Consider the following 15,341-nt stretch of genomic DNA (forward strand, 5'->3'; position numbering starts at 1 on the left):
TTGAATAGGGCTGTTTACTCATGACCCCCTTGCAATCTGACAGAGCTTGAACAGTTTTGTAAAGGAGAATGGGGGGAAGTTGCAGTGTCCAGATGTGCAAAGCTGATAGAGGCCTATCCTCACAGACTCAAGGCTGTAATTGCTGACAAAGGTGCATCTAAATACAGACTTGGGGGGGGGATGAAAACTTCTGCAGTCAATTATTTTGTGTTTTATATTTGTAACTAATTTAGATAACTTTTGGAGAGATCGGTTTTCACTTTAACCCAAGAGTCTTTTTCTGTAGATCAGTGTCAAAAAAGCCAAATTAAATTAAATCCACTGTGATTCAATGTTATAAAACAATAAAACATGAAAACTTCTAAAAGGGGGGGGGGGGGTGAATACTTATGGTAGGCACTGTACCTTTCTTATTGCTTAGTTCCACCCATACAACTCCTGAGACAAGTTCTCCGGTCTGTCTTGACAGAGCACTGCGGTGACATTTTCCTTGAGTAGTAATGCCATCCCTCCTCCTTTAATCCTTCCCACTTTCTCGCATGAATACCAAACACCGTGTGAACAACGGAACACCAAAATATTAAACTGCCAGTCTTGCCCCTCCTGCAAGCAAGTCCTACTAATGGCTACAATAATTCCATGTGTTGATCCAATACCCTGAGCTCATCTGCCTTTCATACAATACTTCTTGCATTGAAGTATATGCTGCTCTGGACATTAGTCGCACCTTTTGATTCTCGACCGTGAGGTTTTACCAACATCTGTCTCCGCAAACCCTCCACTATCTGTTCTGGCATTCTGGTTCCCATCCCCCAGCAACTCTAGTTTAAACCTCATTTAGGAGGCATTAGCAAGCCTTCCCACTTGAATGTTAGTCCCCTTCCTGTTCAGGTGCAACCGTTCCTTCTGTACGTCCTGCCTTCCCTGAAAGAGAGACCAATGATCCGAGAATCTGATGCTCTTCCCTTCTAAACCAACTCCTTAGCCACGTATTAAGCAGTATAATCTTCCTAATTTTGGCCTCACTAGCACATGGCACAGGTAGCAATCCTGAGATCAGAACGCTGGATGTCCTGCCCTTATCTTAGCACCAAACTCCCTGATACCACTTTGCAGAACCTCGTCACTCATCTTACCTACTCATTGGTAGGTACACGGACCATGAACTCTGGCTGCTCACCTTCCCACTCAAGAAAATTGAGGACTCAATTCAAGATATCCTAGACTCTCACACCTGGGAGGCTACATATCATCCAGGATTCTTGTTCTTATCCACAGAACCTCCACTCTGTTCCCCTAACTAACCAAAATCCCTTTTTGTCTCATCATAATTGTGTACAGTTCTGGTCACCGAATTATAGGAAAGATGTCAACAAAATAGAGAGAGTACAGAGAAGATTTACTAGAATGTTACCTGGGTTTCAGCACCTAAGTTACAGGGAAAGTTTGAACAAGTTAGGTCTTTATTCTTTGGAGCGTAGAAGGTTGAGGGGGGACTTGATAGAGATATTTAAAATTATGTGGGGGATAGATAGAGTTGACGTGGATAGGCTTTTTCCATTGAGAGTAGGGGAGATTCAAACAAGAGGACGTGAGTTGAGAGTTAGGGGGCAAAAGTTTAAGGGTAACACGAGGGGTAATTTCTTTACTCAGAGAGTGGTAGCTGTGTGGAACGAGCTTCCAGTAGAAGTGGTAGAGGCAGGTTCGGTATTGTCATTTAAAGTAAAATTAGATAGGTATATGGACAGGAAAGGAATGGAGGGTTATGGGCTGAGTGCGGGCCAGTGGGACTAGGTGAGAGTAAGCGTTCGGCACGGACTGGAAGGGCTGAGATGGCCTGTTTCCGTGCTGTTATGGTTATATGGTTATAAACCTATGCCTTTGTTTTTGACCCCTCAGTCATGGAAAATGGTTTTGACTCTGTACCCAGTCTATACCTCTCCAGCACATCCTTCTTGTACAGTATTTGTGATCACCAGATTTGCACACAGTACTCCGAGTGCAGCTCAGCAGAGTTTGGTGAAGATGTAATATCATTTTCCAGTTCCTGTAATAAGAACTGAAAACACACTGAGCAGGTCAGGCCACTTATGTGGAACGGGAATCAAAGTTAACATTCCTGATCAAAGACCCTTTGGCTGATCAGGAAAAGGGACAAAGAGCACTTGTTTAGCAGCTGGGAGGGTGGAAAGTGAAGATATCTCTGTTGAGATAAAACGGTAATAACCAAGATTTTCTAGTCAATGAGTGAATGGAAGCAGAGAGTGGGAACATAGAGAAAAGCATATCTTAGTCCAAAATGCAGAGTCGGAATTCCTGAGCAGGCTGAGCATGTCCTCTACTCCCAGGGAGAATAAAAGTTCAGGGGGGAAAAGTTGAGATGATATCACAGATGAATGCCTAATAGCGATGGAGATATCAATTGTAAGATTTAGTACTGAGTGCACAAGGCTGCAGCACGCCCTGCTGAAAGTGGGGGCACTGTTTCTCATGCTTGTGTTGAGAAGATAAAGATGAGATGTGCTTTATGTGTCACACGTGCATCGAAACACACAGTGAAATGCGTTACTTGCCTCAAATCACATCAGTGAGCACTGTGCTGGGCCGCCTGTAAGCATGTCGCCAAGCTTATGGCACCAGCATATCATGCCCGCAATTCACTAACCCCAACTTCAGATCTTTGGGGTGAAGCAATGTGGGAGGAAACCGGAGCACCTGGAGGAACCCCAAGCGGTCACAGGGAAAAGGTTCAAACTCCTTACAGACTGGCAGAATTGAACCCAGGTTGCTGGCACTGTAATAGCAGTAAATAACTGCTACACTACCATGTTGCCCCATGTTGTGTTGGGCCTGGTTGTAACAGTAGAGGAGGCCACCCACTGTGTTCAAAGTGGGATGGAGAATTAAAGTAGTAGGCAATGGGAAGCTCTTGGTTGCTCTTCTGCACTAAGCGCAGATGCTCCACAAAGCTGTGTTTTGGTCTCTCAGGCATTCTTTTAGATTCAAGATGTTTATGTGCACTCCTCTTTGATAATTGAAAACTTGATTTTAAAATTTAATGTTATTAATGCTGCTTTCACCAGTTTCTGTAGAAATATATTTTTGACAGTGCTCTCCTTGTTGAAAATCAGTAACATCTCTGCAGGGAACTCTAAAAATCAATGGCTGAATCTATCACGGTCACTGATATTTAAAATAGCACCATTGGTTGAATGAGGGAGAGACACAGGTTGATTGCCCCTTTTCTGAAATACTTGGGGCCAAACGTGTGTAGGATTTTGGAATATACAATGAGATAGCTTGGGACCATCTTTATTTCCGACTCTAAATTTATGTGCAACCATAAGCAGTGTTTACCTAACACTTGTTCTTCACACATATGTACTAAACAGTTAAAATTGTTGCATACCATTAATATCATGAAAATATAACGTGTGCAGGGTAACAAAAGCAGCTCAGCGGCATTGGGAGAATACCTGCATCAGCTGTTGCACAACGGCATGTTTTCAGCCTCCAACTGCGATGCCATGTTTTGATTGAGGTTACAGTATCCTTTGTTTGTATTTTACTTTGTTCTTATACTTTACTGAATCCTAAAAAGCATTAGCATTGTAAACTTGTTCCGATGTCAGATTTTCATCAGTGAAATTGTCATCTTGACGAACTCATCAATGAATTTCTCTGCTGCTTCATGATCTGATGCGTTATCTCCACAAATGTTTAAAAATTTACTGTGCGTCTTTTCTTAAATTTCTTTCCAAATTACCTTCAATTTTCAGTTAATCGTGATAGATCTTTGTTTCTTCCAGGATCAACATCGTGTTAAAGCAACATATGTTCACTCTGACGCTGATGAATCCACTCTTTCAGCAGATGATTAAGATCTTCATTTTATTCTTTATGCAGTGTCTTTCCATTCAAAATGATGGACCTTTTAGAATAGACAAGTAAATGAATACATTTAAAAAAGCTTGTGTGTTCATAAATAGTGAGTACCGCCAATAATCCCTTCCATCCTTTGCTATTTCCTCCTCATTATAATCCACAAAATCTTCAGTGTTCTTTCAGTAAATAGTGATTTCATTAAATTCTTAAGTTTGACAGCTTTCTTTAATACTTCTAGTTTAGTGGAAAATAATTCATATTGACATGAGATTTGAAAGGCATTGAATCAATCATTGTTGGTTGACAGCCTCAGTGATTTTTAGGTATGTCACATTTTCTAACCAAACTTACATTTATAATGACAAAGTTTGGTCATAAACTGTGACAAAACTGAAAATCACTGTCAACCAGCAATGATTGATTCAATGCCTTTCACATCTCATGTCATTATTAACCTTGGAAATGTATAGGCAGTTCTGGATTGAGGTTTGTGGTTGAGGTTACTACATTGAGGATGCTGATCAAGTACCATTGCAATGGTATCCTAATTGTTAATCAGCTTCACTGAAAAATAATTTTCACTTGCTGACTGGGAAATAATATTGGTAATTACGCAGTTTGAACCAATATTCCTTATATTCCTGAACTACAGGCAATAATTGGGATTTCCCCAAAGAGTTCTGCCAGGGTTATGTTATTTATGCTACGAATAAATAGATCACTGAGAGTCCTGTGCTGTACCATAGCTCTTTTTCCCAAGGGTCAATCTAAATGAGCAATTATTTTTGTTAGCCAGATCATTTATTTAAAACAAAAAAAAAATAGGACAGGATCATTAGTAACCACTGCTTTTCAAATTTACCTTATTTCCATCATTCATAGGAGCAGAGTTCGGCCATTCTACCCATCAAGTCTGCTTTGTCATTTCATCATGGCTGATCTATTTTCCCTCTCAGTCCCAATATCCTGCCCTCTCCCTGTAACTTTTGACGCCTTAGCAAATCAAGAACCTATCAACCTCCATTTAATTATACCCAATGATTTGGCCTCCACAGCTATTTGTGGCATCATACATCACTTTATTATGTCAGGCTCATGACACGTGTGATTATAAACTCTGATATTGCTGAAAATCACAGAAGCTGTCAACCAACAATGATTGATTCAATGCCTTTTGAATGCCATCAAACCTTTTCCATTAAACTGAAAGTATTAAAGTAAGCTTTTGGATGTATATGTTGTTGAGGATTTAATGAAATCGCTATTTACTCAAAGAATGTACTAAGATTTTGCAGATTATATTGGCGAGGCAAACCTGTTTCAAATGGTTTTTGGTTCAACCATGTACTGAAGATAAAATTCATAATTTCTGCAGGTGGAAGATGCAATTGAATTGGAATAAAGGATTGGTCTGATTATGTAATCTATTGCTAACCCACCTGCTGTTTGTCCTCTACTTCTGATGAGGTTCAGTCCAGATTCTCAGAGCAGCAGCTGCCAAATGGCCACTTGACTGCTGATGCAGAGAAACAGACAATGTTAAAATTATGTTGAAACATCCCCAAAGTGGCCTTAAGATTCAAAATGTGCAATTATCTTCCTATTTCATATTCACTGGTAACACAGCAGACATCTTGCCCATCTCTAATTGTCTCTAAGCAAGCCTTGTTAAGTTTCATCAACAAACAACATGCAGCAAATTCTGAATTCAGCTTATCAATACTCTAGTATTTGTGTCAATTTTGGATACGTGACCATAGCATTCATTGATTGAACTCTGAGGAATTTCTTGAAGATCAGTCTTGGTCACTATGTCTATCTCCTGTCATTTCCTACTTAGCAACTCAGTAAGAATACCTTCACCAGAAGAGCAAATACCTGTTCAGTTGTTGGCCATTATTTCCATCTTAATGGCAATAAAGATGGCATTTTCCAAAATAAGTAATTGAATGTGAATGGAATAGAAAATAGTTTTAATGATTTTTTTTGTCTGTTTGCAGGTAATCTTTGAAGCAGCTGTCTCTGACGATCAAAGAGGATATATCGCCATCGATGACATCCAGGTGTTGAGCTACCCATGTGGTAAGTGCATATTCTTAAAATGCTGTTTGTTCAGAGTACAGGGAAGTTTGAGGGTAGAATTTTGATTAGAAGCTAGCTTTTATCAACCCAAGAAAGAATTAATTTGGATATGAAATAGACATTGATTTTTCCCTTTAAAATCAAATCTGGACTTTTTTTTGTCACACAATGGCAACATTTAACATTGACTTGAATTTTTTTTTCTACTTATCACTGTGATGATCTGTCTGTGTCACTATTAATGCATTCTATTCCAGTTCCTATATAGTTATAGAATTGTATGGTACAAAAACAGGCCCTTTGGCTCAAAATATCTAAACTGACTATCAAGTACCCATTGCTAATCCTAAATTACCAGTATATGTCCATTGCCACTCAAGTCTGTTCAGCTTCTCTTGTTGTATCCTCCATGAGTTGCTGGAGTGTTCCAAGGCTAGCCATCTCTACCAAAATAGTGTCTTTATTTCCAAATCCTTTCATTGTTTCATCTTTCTGTATATGTAATTAATTCCAGGCCTCATAAAGCTTTCTGGACTGTTCCATCACTAAAATCAAAGTTGAGTTTATTGTCGTGTGCACAGGTGCAATGAAAAACTTATTTGCAATAGCATCATATAAACAGCATTCGCAAGAAAAGCACTTAGAATCAGAATTAGGTTTAATGTCACTAGCATAAGTCGTGAAATTTGACTTTGTGGCAGCAATACAATGCATAATACTGTAATAGAGAAAACATGCATTACAGTAAGTGTGTATATAAATTTAAGTTGTATAAAAATAGCAATAAAAAGTAGTGAGGTTGTGTTTGTGGGTTCAAAGACCATTCTGAAATTGGATGGCAGATGGGAAGAGGCTGTTCCTGAATCGTTGAGTGTGTGCCTTCATGCTTCTGTACCTCCTTCCTGATTGGAGCAGTGAGAACAAACCATGACCTTGATGACAGGGTCCTTAATGGTGGACCTTTGTGAGGCATTGCTTCTTGAAGACATCCTGGATACTACAGAGAGAAGCCAATGCTCATGATGTCATGAGCTGACGAAGTTTACAACTCTCTGCAGCTTACTTCAATCCTGTGCCGTAACCACTCCCTTCCCTTTACCAGACAATGAAGTAGCCAGTTAGAATGATCTCCGCGATATATCTGTAGAAATTTGCGGGTGTTTTTAGTGACATACCAAATCTTTCAGACTCTTAATGAAATGTAGCCACTGTCTTGCCAACTTTATAGCTGCGTTGATATGTTGAGTCCATGTTAGATCTTCATAGATACTGACACCCAGGAACTTGAGATTACTATTGAAATATACAAATTTTGCAGGAGAACACAATGTAGTAAGAAAACTTATTTTTTATAGCAAAATGGGTTATAGGATTTCTGAACTGTAGTGATTATTCTAATTGTTTCATCATTCGTGGGCATTCCTTTGGTTGGCAAAAGATTTGCAATTTTCAACCAAAATCTCACCACTCATCCAAAGTATCTGAACTTATCAGATAACCCACGGAAAACAAATGGAGTTACACAGCATACACCAGCGGTCATATCTGCACACAAAAAGAAATGCGTTCATAGGGAGGAGAATGGGATGCTGTGTGAGGAAGTGAGGTAAGCAAGTATTCAGGGAAACTTCAGAGTCCATCGCACTCCTGAGCAATGTTTCCATGTTAGAAAATAATCGGAGAAAAGATAATAGACAATAGGTGCAGAAGTAGACCATTCGGCCCTTCGAGCCTGCACCGCCATTTTGAGATCATGGCTGATCATCTACTATCAATACCCGGTTCCTGCCTTGTCCCCATATCCCTTGATTCCCCTATCCATGAGATACCTATCTAGCTCCTTCTTGAAAGCATCCAGAGAATTGGCCTCCACTGCCTTCCGAGGCAGTGCATTCCAGACCCCCACAACTATCTGGGAGGAGAAGTTTTTCCTTAACTCTGTCCTAAATGACTTACCCCTTATTCTCAAACCATGCCATCTGGTACTGGACTCTCCCAGCATCTGGAACATATTTTCTGCCTCTATCTTGTCCAATCCCTTAATAATCTTATATGTTGCAATCAGATTCCCTCTCAATCTCCTTAATTCCAGCGTGTACAAGCCCAGTCTCTCTAACCTCTCTGCGTAAGATAGTCCGGACATCCCAGGAATTAACCTCGTGAATCTACGCTGCACTTCCTCTATAGCCAGGATGTCCTTCCTTAACCCTGGAGACCAAAACTGTACACAATACTCCAGGTGTGGTCTCACCAGGGCCCTGTACAAATGCAAGAGGATTTCCTTGCTCTTGTACTCAATTCCCTTTGTAATAAAGGCCAACATTCCATTAGCCTTCTTCACTGCCTGCTGCACTTGCTCATTCACCTTCAGTGACTGATGAACAAGGACTCCTAGATCTCTTTGTATTTCTCCCTTACCTAACTTTACACCGTTCAGATAATAATCTGCCTTCCTGTTCTTACTCCCAAAGTGGATAACCTCACACTTATTCACATTAAACGTCATCTGCCAAGTATCTGCCCACTCACCCAGCCTATCCAAGTCACCCTGAATTCTCCTAACATCCTCATCACATGTTACACTGCCACCCAGCTTGCTGATGTTATTCTCAATGCCTTCATCTAAATCGTTGATGTAAATCGTAAACAGCTGTGGTCCCAATACCGAGCCCTGTGGCACCCCACTAGTCACCACCTGCCATTCCGAGAAACACCCATTCACCGCTAACCTTTGCTTTCTATCTGCCAACCAGTTTTCTATCCATGTCAATGTCTTCCCCCCGATGCCATGAGCTTTGATTTTACCCACCAATCTCCTATGTGGGACCTTATCAAATGCCTTCTGAAAATCGAGGTACACTACATCCACTGGATCTCCCTTGTCTAACTTTCTGGTTACATCCTCGAAAAAGATGAGCAATTCTGCATTGCAGGCAAGAAACTAAGATGCCCTATGGTGTAAGGGCAAAGAAGTCAGAATGATCAAAGGACAGCCAAAAGAGGGATGATAAAGAGTCGGAGCACATGTTTCACATTGTTATGAAGAGGGATGAAGCCCTGCTTCTTGAAGTTGGGGAGTTTGGTAGCAGATTAAGCCACTGATTTCTACCACAACATCTTAGCAATGAAAGGAGCAGAAAGGAAATCAAATGGGTGAGAAAATGATGCTGGACAACAGTGTTCAGATGTTTGGATTACTGAAACTGTTTCTTGAGAAAGTGGGACCGGAGGGTTGCACCTAGAGGCCTGCATGGGAGGTTTGCCAGTGATGCTGGGGAAAATTTGCACCAACGTGCTGGGTAGTAAGAATGAAGAACATCTTAATGTAGAAGGTAAGGTGTAGCTGATAAGAATTTTTCACCTTATGAATAGCTGCCTGAGGGACTGGTGGAGACATTTAAGAAAGAATTACATGAGCATTTGAATCTCCAAAGAGATGCAAAAGTCTGTAAATGCTGTAATCTGGAACGCAAGGAATGCTGAAGGATCTCAACGGGTCAGGCAGCATCTTTCAGTGGTTGAGACTCAAAGCATCAATTATCTCTCTGCTTCCACAGATGCTGCCTTCCACAGTTCTCCTGCAGGTTTTTTTTGTGCTTGAATTAGTAATGTTTAGGATGTTAAATGCCAAAATCTTGAAAATGGGATCAGTATATATGCAGTACCTATAAAAAGACTCTCATGTCAAAGTGAAAACAGGTCTCTACAAAGTAATCTAAATTAATTACAGATATAAAACACAAAATAATTGATGGCATAAGTATTCACCCTCATCCCTTAATATGACACCAAATCATCACTGGTGCAGCCAATTGGTTTTAGAAGTCATATATTTAGTTAAATGGAGATCTGTTTTTAGAGACCAGTGTTCAGTCAAGGTGTTTCAATAGATTGCAGTAAAAGTACACTTGTATCTGGAAGGTTCAACTGCTGGTGAGTCAGTACCCTGGCAAAAACTACAGCATGAATACAAAAGAACATTCCAAACAAAGCAGCTCCGCGAAAAGGTTATTGAAAAGCACAAGTCAGAAGATGGATACAAGAACATTTCCAAGTCACTGATATCCCTTGAAGTACAGTGAAGTTGATCATCAAGAAATGGAAAGAATATTGCACAGCTGTAAATCTGCCTAGAGCAGGCCATCCTCAAAAACTGTGTAACCGTGCCAGAAGGGGATGAGTGAGGGAGGCCACTAAGAGACCATGACAGTTCCGGAGGAGTTACAAGCTTCAGTGGCTGTGATGGGAAAGACTGTGCATACAACAACTGTTGCCCGGGTGCTTCACCAGTTGCAACTTTATGGGGAGAGTGGCAACGAGAAAGCCACTATTGGGGGAAAAACCTCACATGAAATCTTGGCTAGTATTTGTTAGAAGGCAGTCTCTGAAGTCAGCTGGAAGGAGGTTCTATGGTCTGATGAAACCAAAATTAAGGTGTTTGCCATCAGACTAATCACTATGTTTGGTGTAAGCCAAACACTGCACATCATTAAAAATACACCGTCTCTACCATGAAGCATGGTGGTGGCTGTATCATACTGTGGGGAAGCGTCACTACAGCAGACCCTGGAAGGCTTGTGAAGGTAGAAGGTAAAATGAATACAGCAAAATGCAGGGAAATCCTGGAGGAAAACCTGATGCAGTCTGCAAAGAGAACAGTGACTTGGGAGAAGGTTTGTTTTTCAGCAAGACAATGACCCCAACCATAAAGCCAAAGCTACACAGGAATGGCTTAAAAACAACAAAATTGATGGCCTGGAGTAGCCAAGTCAGCATCCAGACCTCAATCCAATTGAGAATTTGTGACTTGTTCTTCAAAAGGATTGTTCCCTCATGATCCCGTGCAATCTGACAGAGCTTGAGCAGTTTTGTAAAGAAGAATGTGAAAAAATTGCAGTGTCCAGATGTGTAAAGCTGATAGAGACCTATCCACACAGACTCAAGGCTGTAACTGCTGCCAAAGGTGCATCTACTAAATACTGACTTGAAGGGGGTGAAAATTTGTGCTAACAATTACTTTGTGCTTTATATTTGTAGTTAGAGAACTGTCTTCACTTTGACACGAAAGAGTCTTTTTCTGTTGATCAGTGTCAAACAAGCCAAATTAAATCCAGTGTAATTCATCGTTGTTAAACAGTAAAACGAAATCTTCCTGGGGGTGGGGGATGGGGAATTTTTAATAGGCTCAGTAAGTAAACTCATGGAGAGATTGTGGGCCAAGAACTTGGATCTGTGATCCATGACTCTAAAAGAAATGTGTTTTCCAAAATAGGGGAGGTATCCAGAGACTGTTCAGTATTTGTCTGATAGAGATTTAGAGTGTCTTTGAAACAAATCTGAGTGGAAAGGTGTTTTTCTTTCCCCCAGCTGGTGAATTAATTGTGTAAATCTGAATAAAGCAGATTTGATTCAGTTGAATTTAACCAACTAACTAGATGAGATGTTTGCTGTCTCTGCCCACGTGGGCAGATGGAACAGTTGACTGCCCGTGTCCAGTAAATTGCAGCTAAAATGCCCTGTGAACTGGTTGTCCTTGGGTGGCAAAGTTATGAGGGCCATTGAGGTTCATCAGAATATTGGGATGGGTGAATTGTCCAAAGAGTGGAAGTTCAGCAGCCTGAGCCAAATCACTTGAGTGCAGAAGACCAAGGGATGGTTTCGTTAAGGTAGACAAAATTATGATGGAGCATAATAGAATGGATAGGTTCCACTTAGCTGGTGTGCCTGGAATCAGGGGAAATTAAGGGTTAACCACTCAGAACTGAGATAAAAAGAAATTTCTTCACCTAGAGGGAGGTTGAAATTCTTTTCCTAAAGTGGTCGTGGAATATCATTTGCTGAGTATATTCAAGGCAGATTGATAGATTTTCAAATATTATGGGTACTTGGGGATATGAACTCGGTGTTAGAAAGTGGCACTGAGGTAAATGACCAATCATGAATGCTATTAAAAATGGGAGGAGCTGGATGTATTGCTTTTGATCTTCCTCATTTGTCAGAAAAGAATTTTAAACAAAATGAAAACCGATTATGTTGGAGCACACCTTGGGTCCAGGAAACATCTGTGGAAAAATAAACACGGTTAAGGTGTCGGGTCGAAAACCCTACATCTCAACTTTAATTGGTTTCGTTGAAAGAAGGATAATATGCCAGATAGTTAAGAAGCAATTGATATTATTGGTGTTCCTAATTACTGCTGAGTATTTTACACAAGCCATCAGTGAATGCAGTTTACTGGCACATTGAAGTACTGCTAAGCAGAAAGGTACTAAATCAGTTGACTTTGTCACAGACATGTCAAAATGTTTCTGTTTTGCAGATAAGTCTCCTCATTTTTTGCGACTTGGAGATGTGGAAGTAAATGCAGGACAAAATGCTACATTTCAGTGCATCGCTACAGGCAGGGACACAATGAATAACAAGCTGTGGCTACAGGTGAGATCCAGCAATACCGTATTCCCATCTGTCTCGTAATAATTCATTCTGTCAAAAATAGGGGAAAAAAGTCAATGAATTTTATGCCATACTGACTTTCTCAATCTATACATTATAGAAAAATATTTTCCAACTTCCATATTATGGAAGTTTAAACAACTGTGCAGTTTATTTTTTACTGGTACATAAATATTCAGTGAATCTGCAGTCTGGGATGTACTGCAGTTTAACACACAGTAGGTCATCTCACTTAGAATATTACCCTGAAGCAAAACAGTTTCACGTTTGGTAATGAGACTTAAGTGACTGTTGGATTCAGAAAACCAGCGACTGAATCAATCATGGTTATGTAAATTACTGCTAGGGGAGTGGTTATCGTCAACTCCATGTAAAATGCTCTTGATAAAGTTGAAGGAATGCATAATAGATGAATACTTTACATTGATGTGAAAGATACAGCCAACTGATGCACAATTAAAGAGATACTTTTCTTGAATTTCTTTAATGAGGAAGGAAGCAGCAGTTAAATGCTGATGCTTTTGGCACATTCCTTAAACTCAGCAGAAAGTAAGATATGTGCATAATGGCAGAGCCTGGACAGTGATTAGAAAGCTCTATTTTTGTTTGCACTCGCTCCAGTTTCCTTTGTTCATGGTTATGGATGTGTTATGGCAGTTGATTCTCTTCTCAGTTTCTGAAACATCCATAATTCCTGTGTAATGAACACAAGTGAGTTTTTGAAGCATTGGCAAAGCAGGAACAATGACGCACAACCGATTATAATATGGTGCTTATTGAGAAATCAAAGTGGCAGATTAAAATTTGAGAAAATATTTCTAATAGATTGATCATGACAGCAGATTGAAAAATGTACTGCAAAGTAAGACTAATTTTATTTTACTGTAGTGTTGAAGAATTCTCTCTGAAGTTTACAGTATTTCCTGTGATAAATTCATTTCATTTTGAGATGGGCGCTTGCTCGTTTTTCAATGCTTTGGATACTTATTTGCTGTAAATAAAACCATTTGAACACAGTTGTTGCACTCAGAAAAGACGATCAATGCTTTGAAGCAAGTACAGGAGAGATTTACTGAAATAGTCCCAGGAGTATGGGATTACTGTTATGCGAAAGTAGTGGAAAAGCTGGGGTTATTCTTGGAGAAGACTGAGGAGATTCAGTAGAGGTGATTAAAATCATAAAATAGTTTAATAGAAAGAGATGAACTGTTTTCAGCAGCAGAACAGCTGATGATCAGAAAGAACACGTACAGGGTAGTTGGGAGCTGATACAGAGGTGACTCAAGAAGAGGTTTCTTTGAAAATAGTGAATTGTTGGCATTTAGATTGCAGTACCTGAGAGGGTGTTGCTTGTAGATTAAATAGTAGATTTAAAGGGAATTGAATAAATTGCAAGGAAGTGTAGCCACATTGCCTTTCAATAGAACTGCTTTCTCAATGAGCCTGTTGACCACTAACTGTGGCCCACTCTTCCATGGTGCTTGTTTTGATTTGATCTAAGGGGAGGCCATATAAACCAAGGTTTGCCTTATTTGGGCTGCCAAAACCACTTGTATCACTTCAAGATGTTTCAAGTAATGAAGTTTGTTCCTTTTGCAGGTGACACAAGGAGTGAATTCCAAAATGCATGGGCACATAGTAGATAGATAGATAGATAGATAGATACTTTATTCATCCCCATGGGGAATTCCAATGTCCCATACACTTGTTGTAGCAAAAACTCATTACATACAATACTTAACTCAGTAATAATATGATATGCATCTAAATCACTAACTCAAAAAGCATTAATAATAGCTTTAAAAAAAGTTCTTAAGTCCTGGCAGTTGAATTGTAAAGCCTAATGGCATTGGGGAGTATTGACCTCTTCATCCTGTCTGAGGAGCATTGCATCGACAGTAACCTGTCGCTGAAACTGCTTCTCTGTCTCTGGATGGTGCTATGTAGAGGATGTTCAGGGTTTTCCATAATTGACCGTAGCCTACTCAGCGCCCTTCGCTCAGCTACCGATGTTAAACTCTCCAGTACTTTGCCCACGACAGAGCCCGCCTTCCTTATCAGCTTATTAAGACAAGCTCCACAGCAACTGTTTCCAAAACACAAACCCATTTATTAATGCTTAAATGCAAAATGTTTTATTAAGGTTATGGTTTTAAACAAAATACTGGAACCTAGCATTGTTTAGGCAATTTATTTATCCAACTAACACATATCAGTTAGATTTGCATGCTGAGTGACTTTTCTGTGTATTTGTACTGTTTTAGCTCATTATTTTCATAATGCTTTTCACCTTAATGTTTATTGTAGAAAGTGCACATTTTCATCAGTAGTTTAAACTGTGTTAAACTGAACCAAAACCTAACAATATATTTGAACCAAAAATATAAAATATTTTGTCAGATAGTTGTTCAAATATATTATTAGATAGTTCAGTGGAGCTTCTCTGTGGATTTAAAACAACATTTAGAATTGCAATGAGCTTTGTAAAGAAGTTCATAGTGTAAACTTTTGAGGAAACTTCTATCCTAAAAAGCACAGTTTTGGAACTGAAAGTTGAATATTTTCTTGAATGGATTAGATTTTATCTATGTATTCATCTGTAAATTTCCTAACACGTATCTACTTATGTACCAAGGTTGTCTGAGTATTTCTGAGGCTGCAGTCAGCTGCTTCATTCTGTGCTTGTGATTAAGTCGGCCAGTACTCAAAATGGCCAACTTGTATTAATCCCTGCGATGGCATGTCACAGCTGTTTAAACTCTGGGCCAGGGGAATATCTCTTACACAGAAAACAGAAACAATTCCTGTAGCTGACCATATCATTAAAAATATGCCTTATCAATTGTTTTAATGTTATGCTCTCAAAAGCCAAACAGTTAGATATTACATACAGTGGATTCTGGTTAATTGGACCATAGGTT

At 39.7% G+C, this 15,341-nt stretch overlaps 1 protein-coding gene across 8 annotated transcripts in view; it reads left to right on the forward strand.

The window, feature by feature from the left end:
• ptprk (protein tyrosine phosphatase receptor type K) overlaps window positions 1-15,341 on the forward strand; it is a 641,623-nt gene that overhangs the window by 258,907 nt on the left and 367,375 nt on the right. For all 8 annotated transcript variants that reach the window (XM_073057328.1, XM_073057322.1, XM_073057320.1 and 5 more), the window contains exons 4-5: window positions 5,886-5,967; window positions 12,287-12,402. In XM_073057328.1, coding sequence (XP_072913429.1) covers window positions 5,886-5,967; window positions 12,287-12,402 — 198 coding nt within the window. The remainder of the gene's footprint in view (window positions 1-5,885; window positions 5,968-12,286; window positions 12,403-15,341) is intronic.

The sequence above is a fragment of the Hemitrygon akajei genome, chromosome 9 (assembly GCF_048418815.1).
Source record: "Hemitrygon akajei chromosome 9, sHemAka1.3, whole genome shotgun sequence".
Classification (NCBI taxonomy): Eukaryota; Metazoa; Chordata; class Chondrichthyes; order Myliobatiformes; family Dasyatidae; genus Hemitrygon; species Hemitrygon akajei.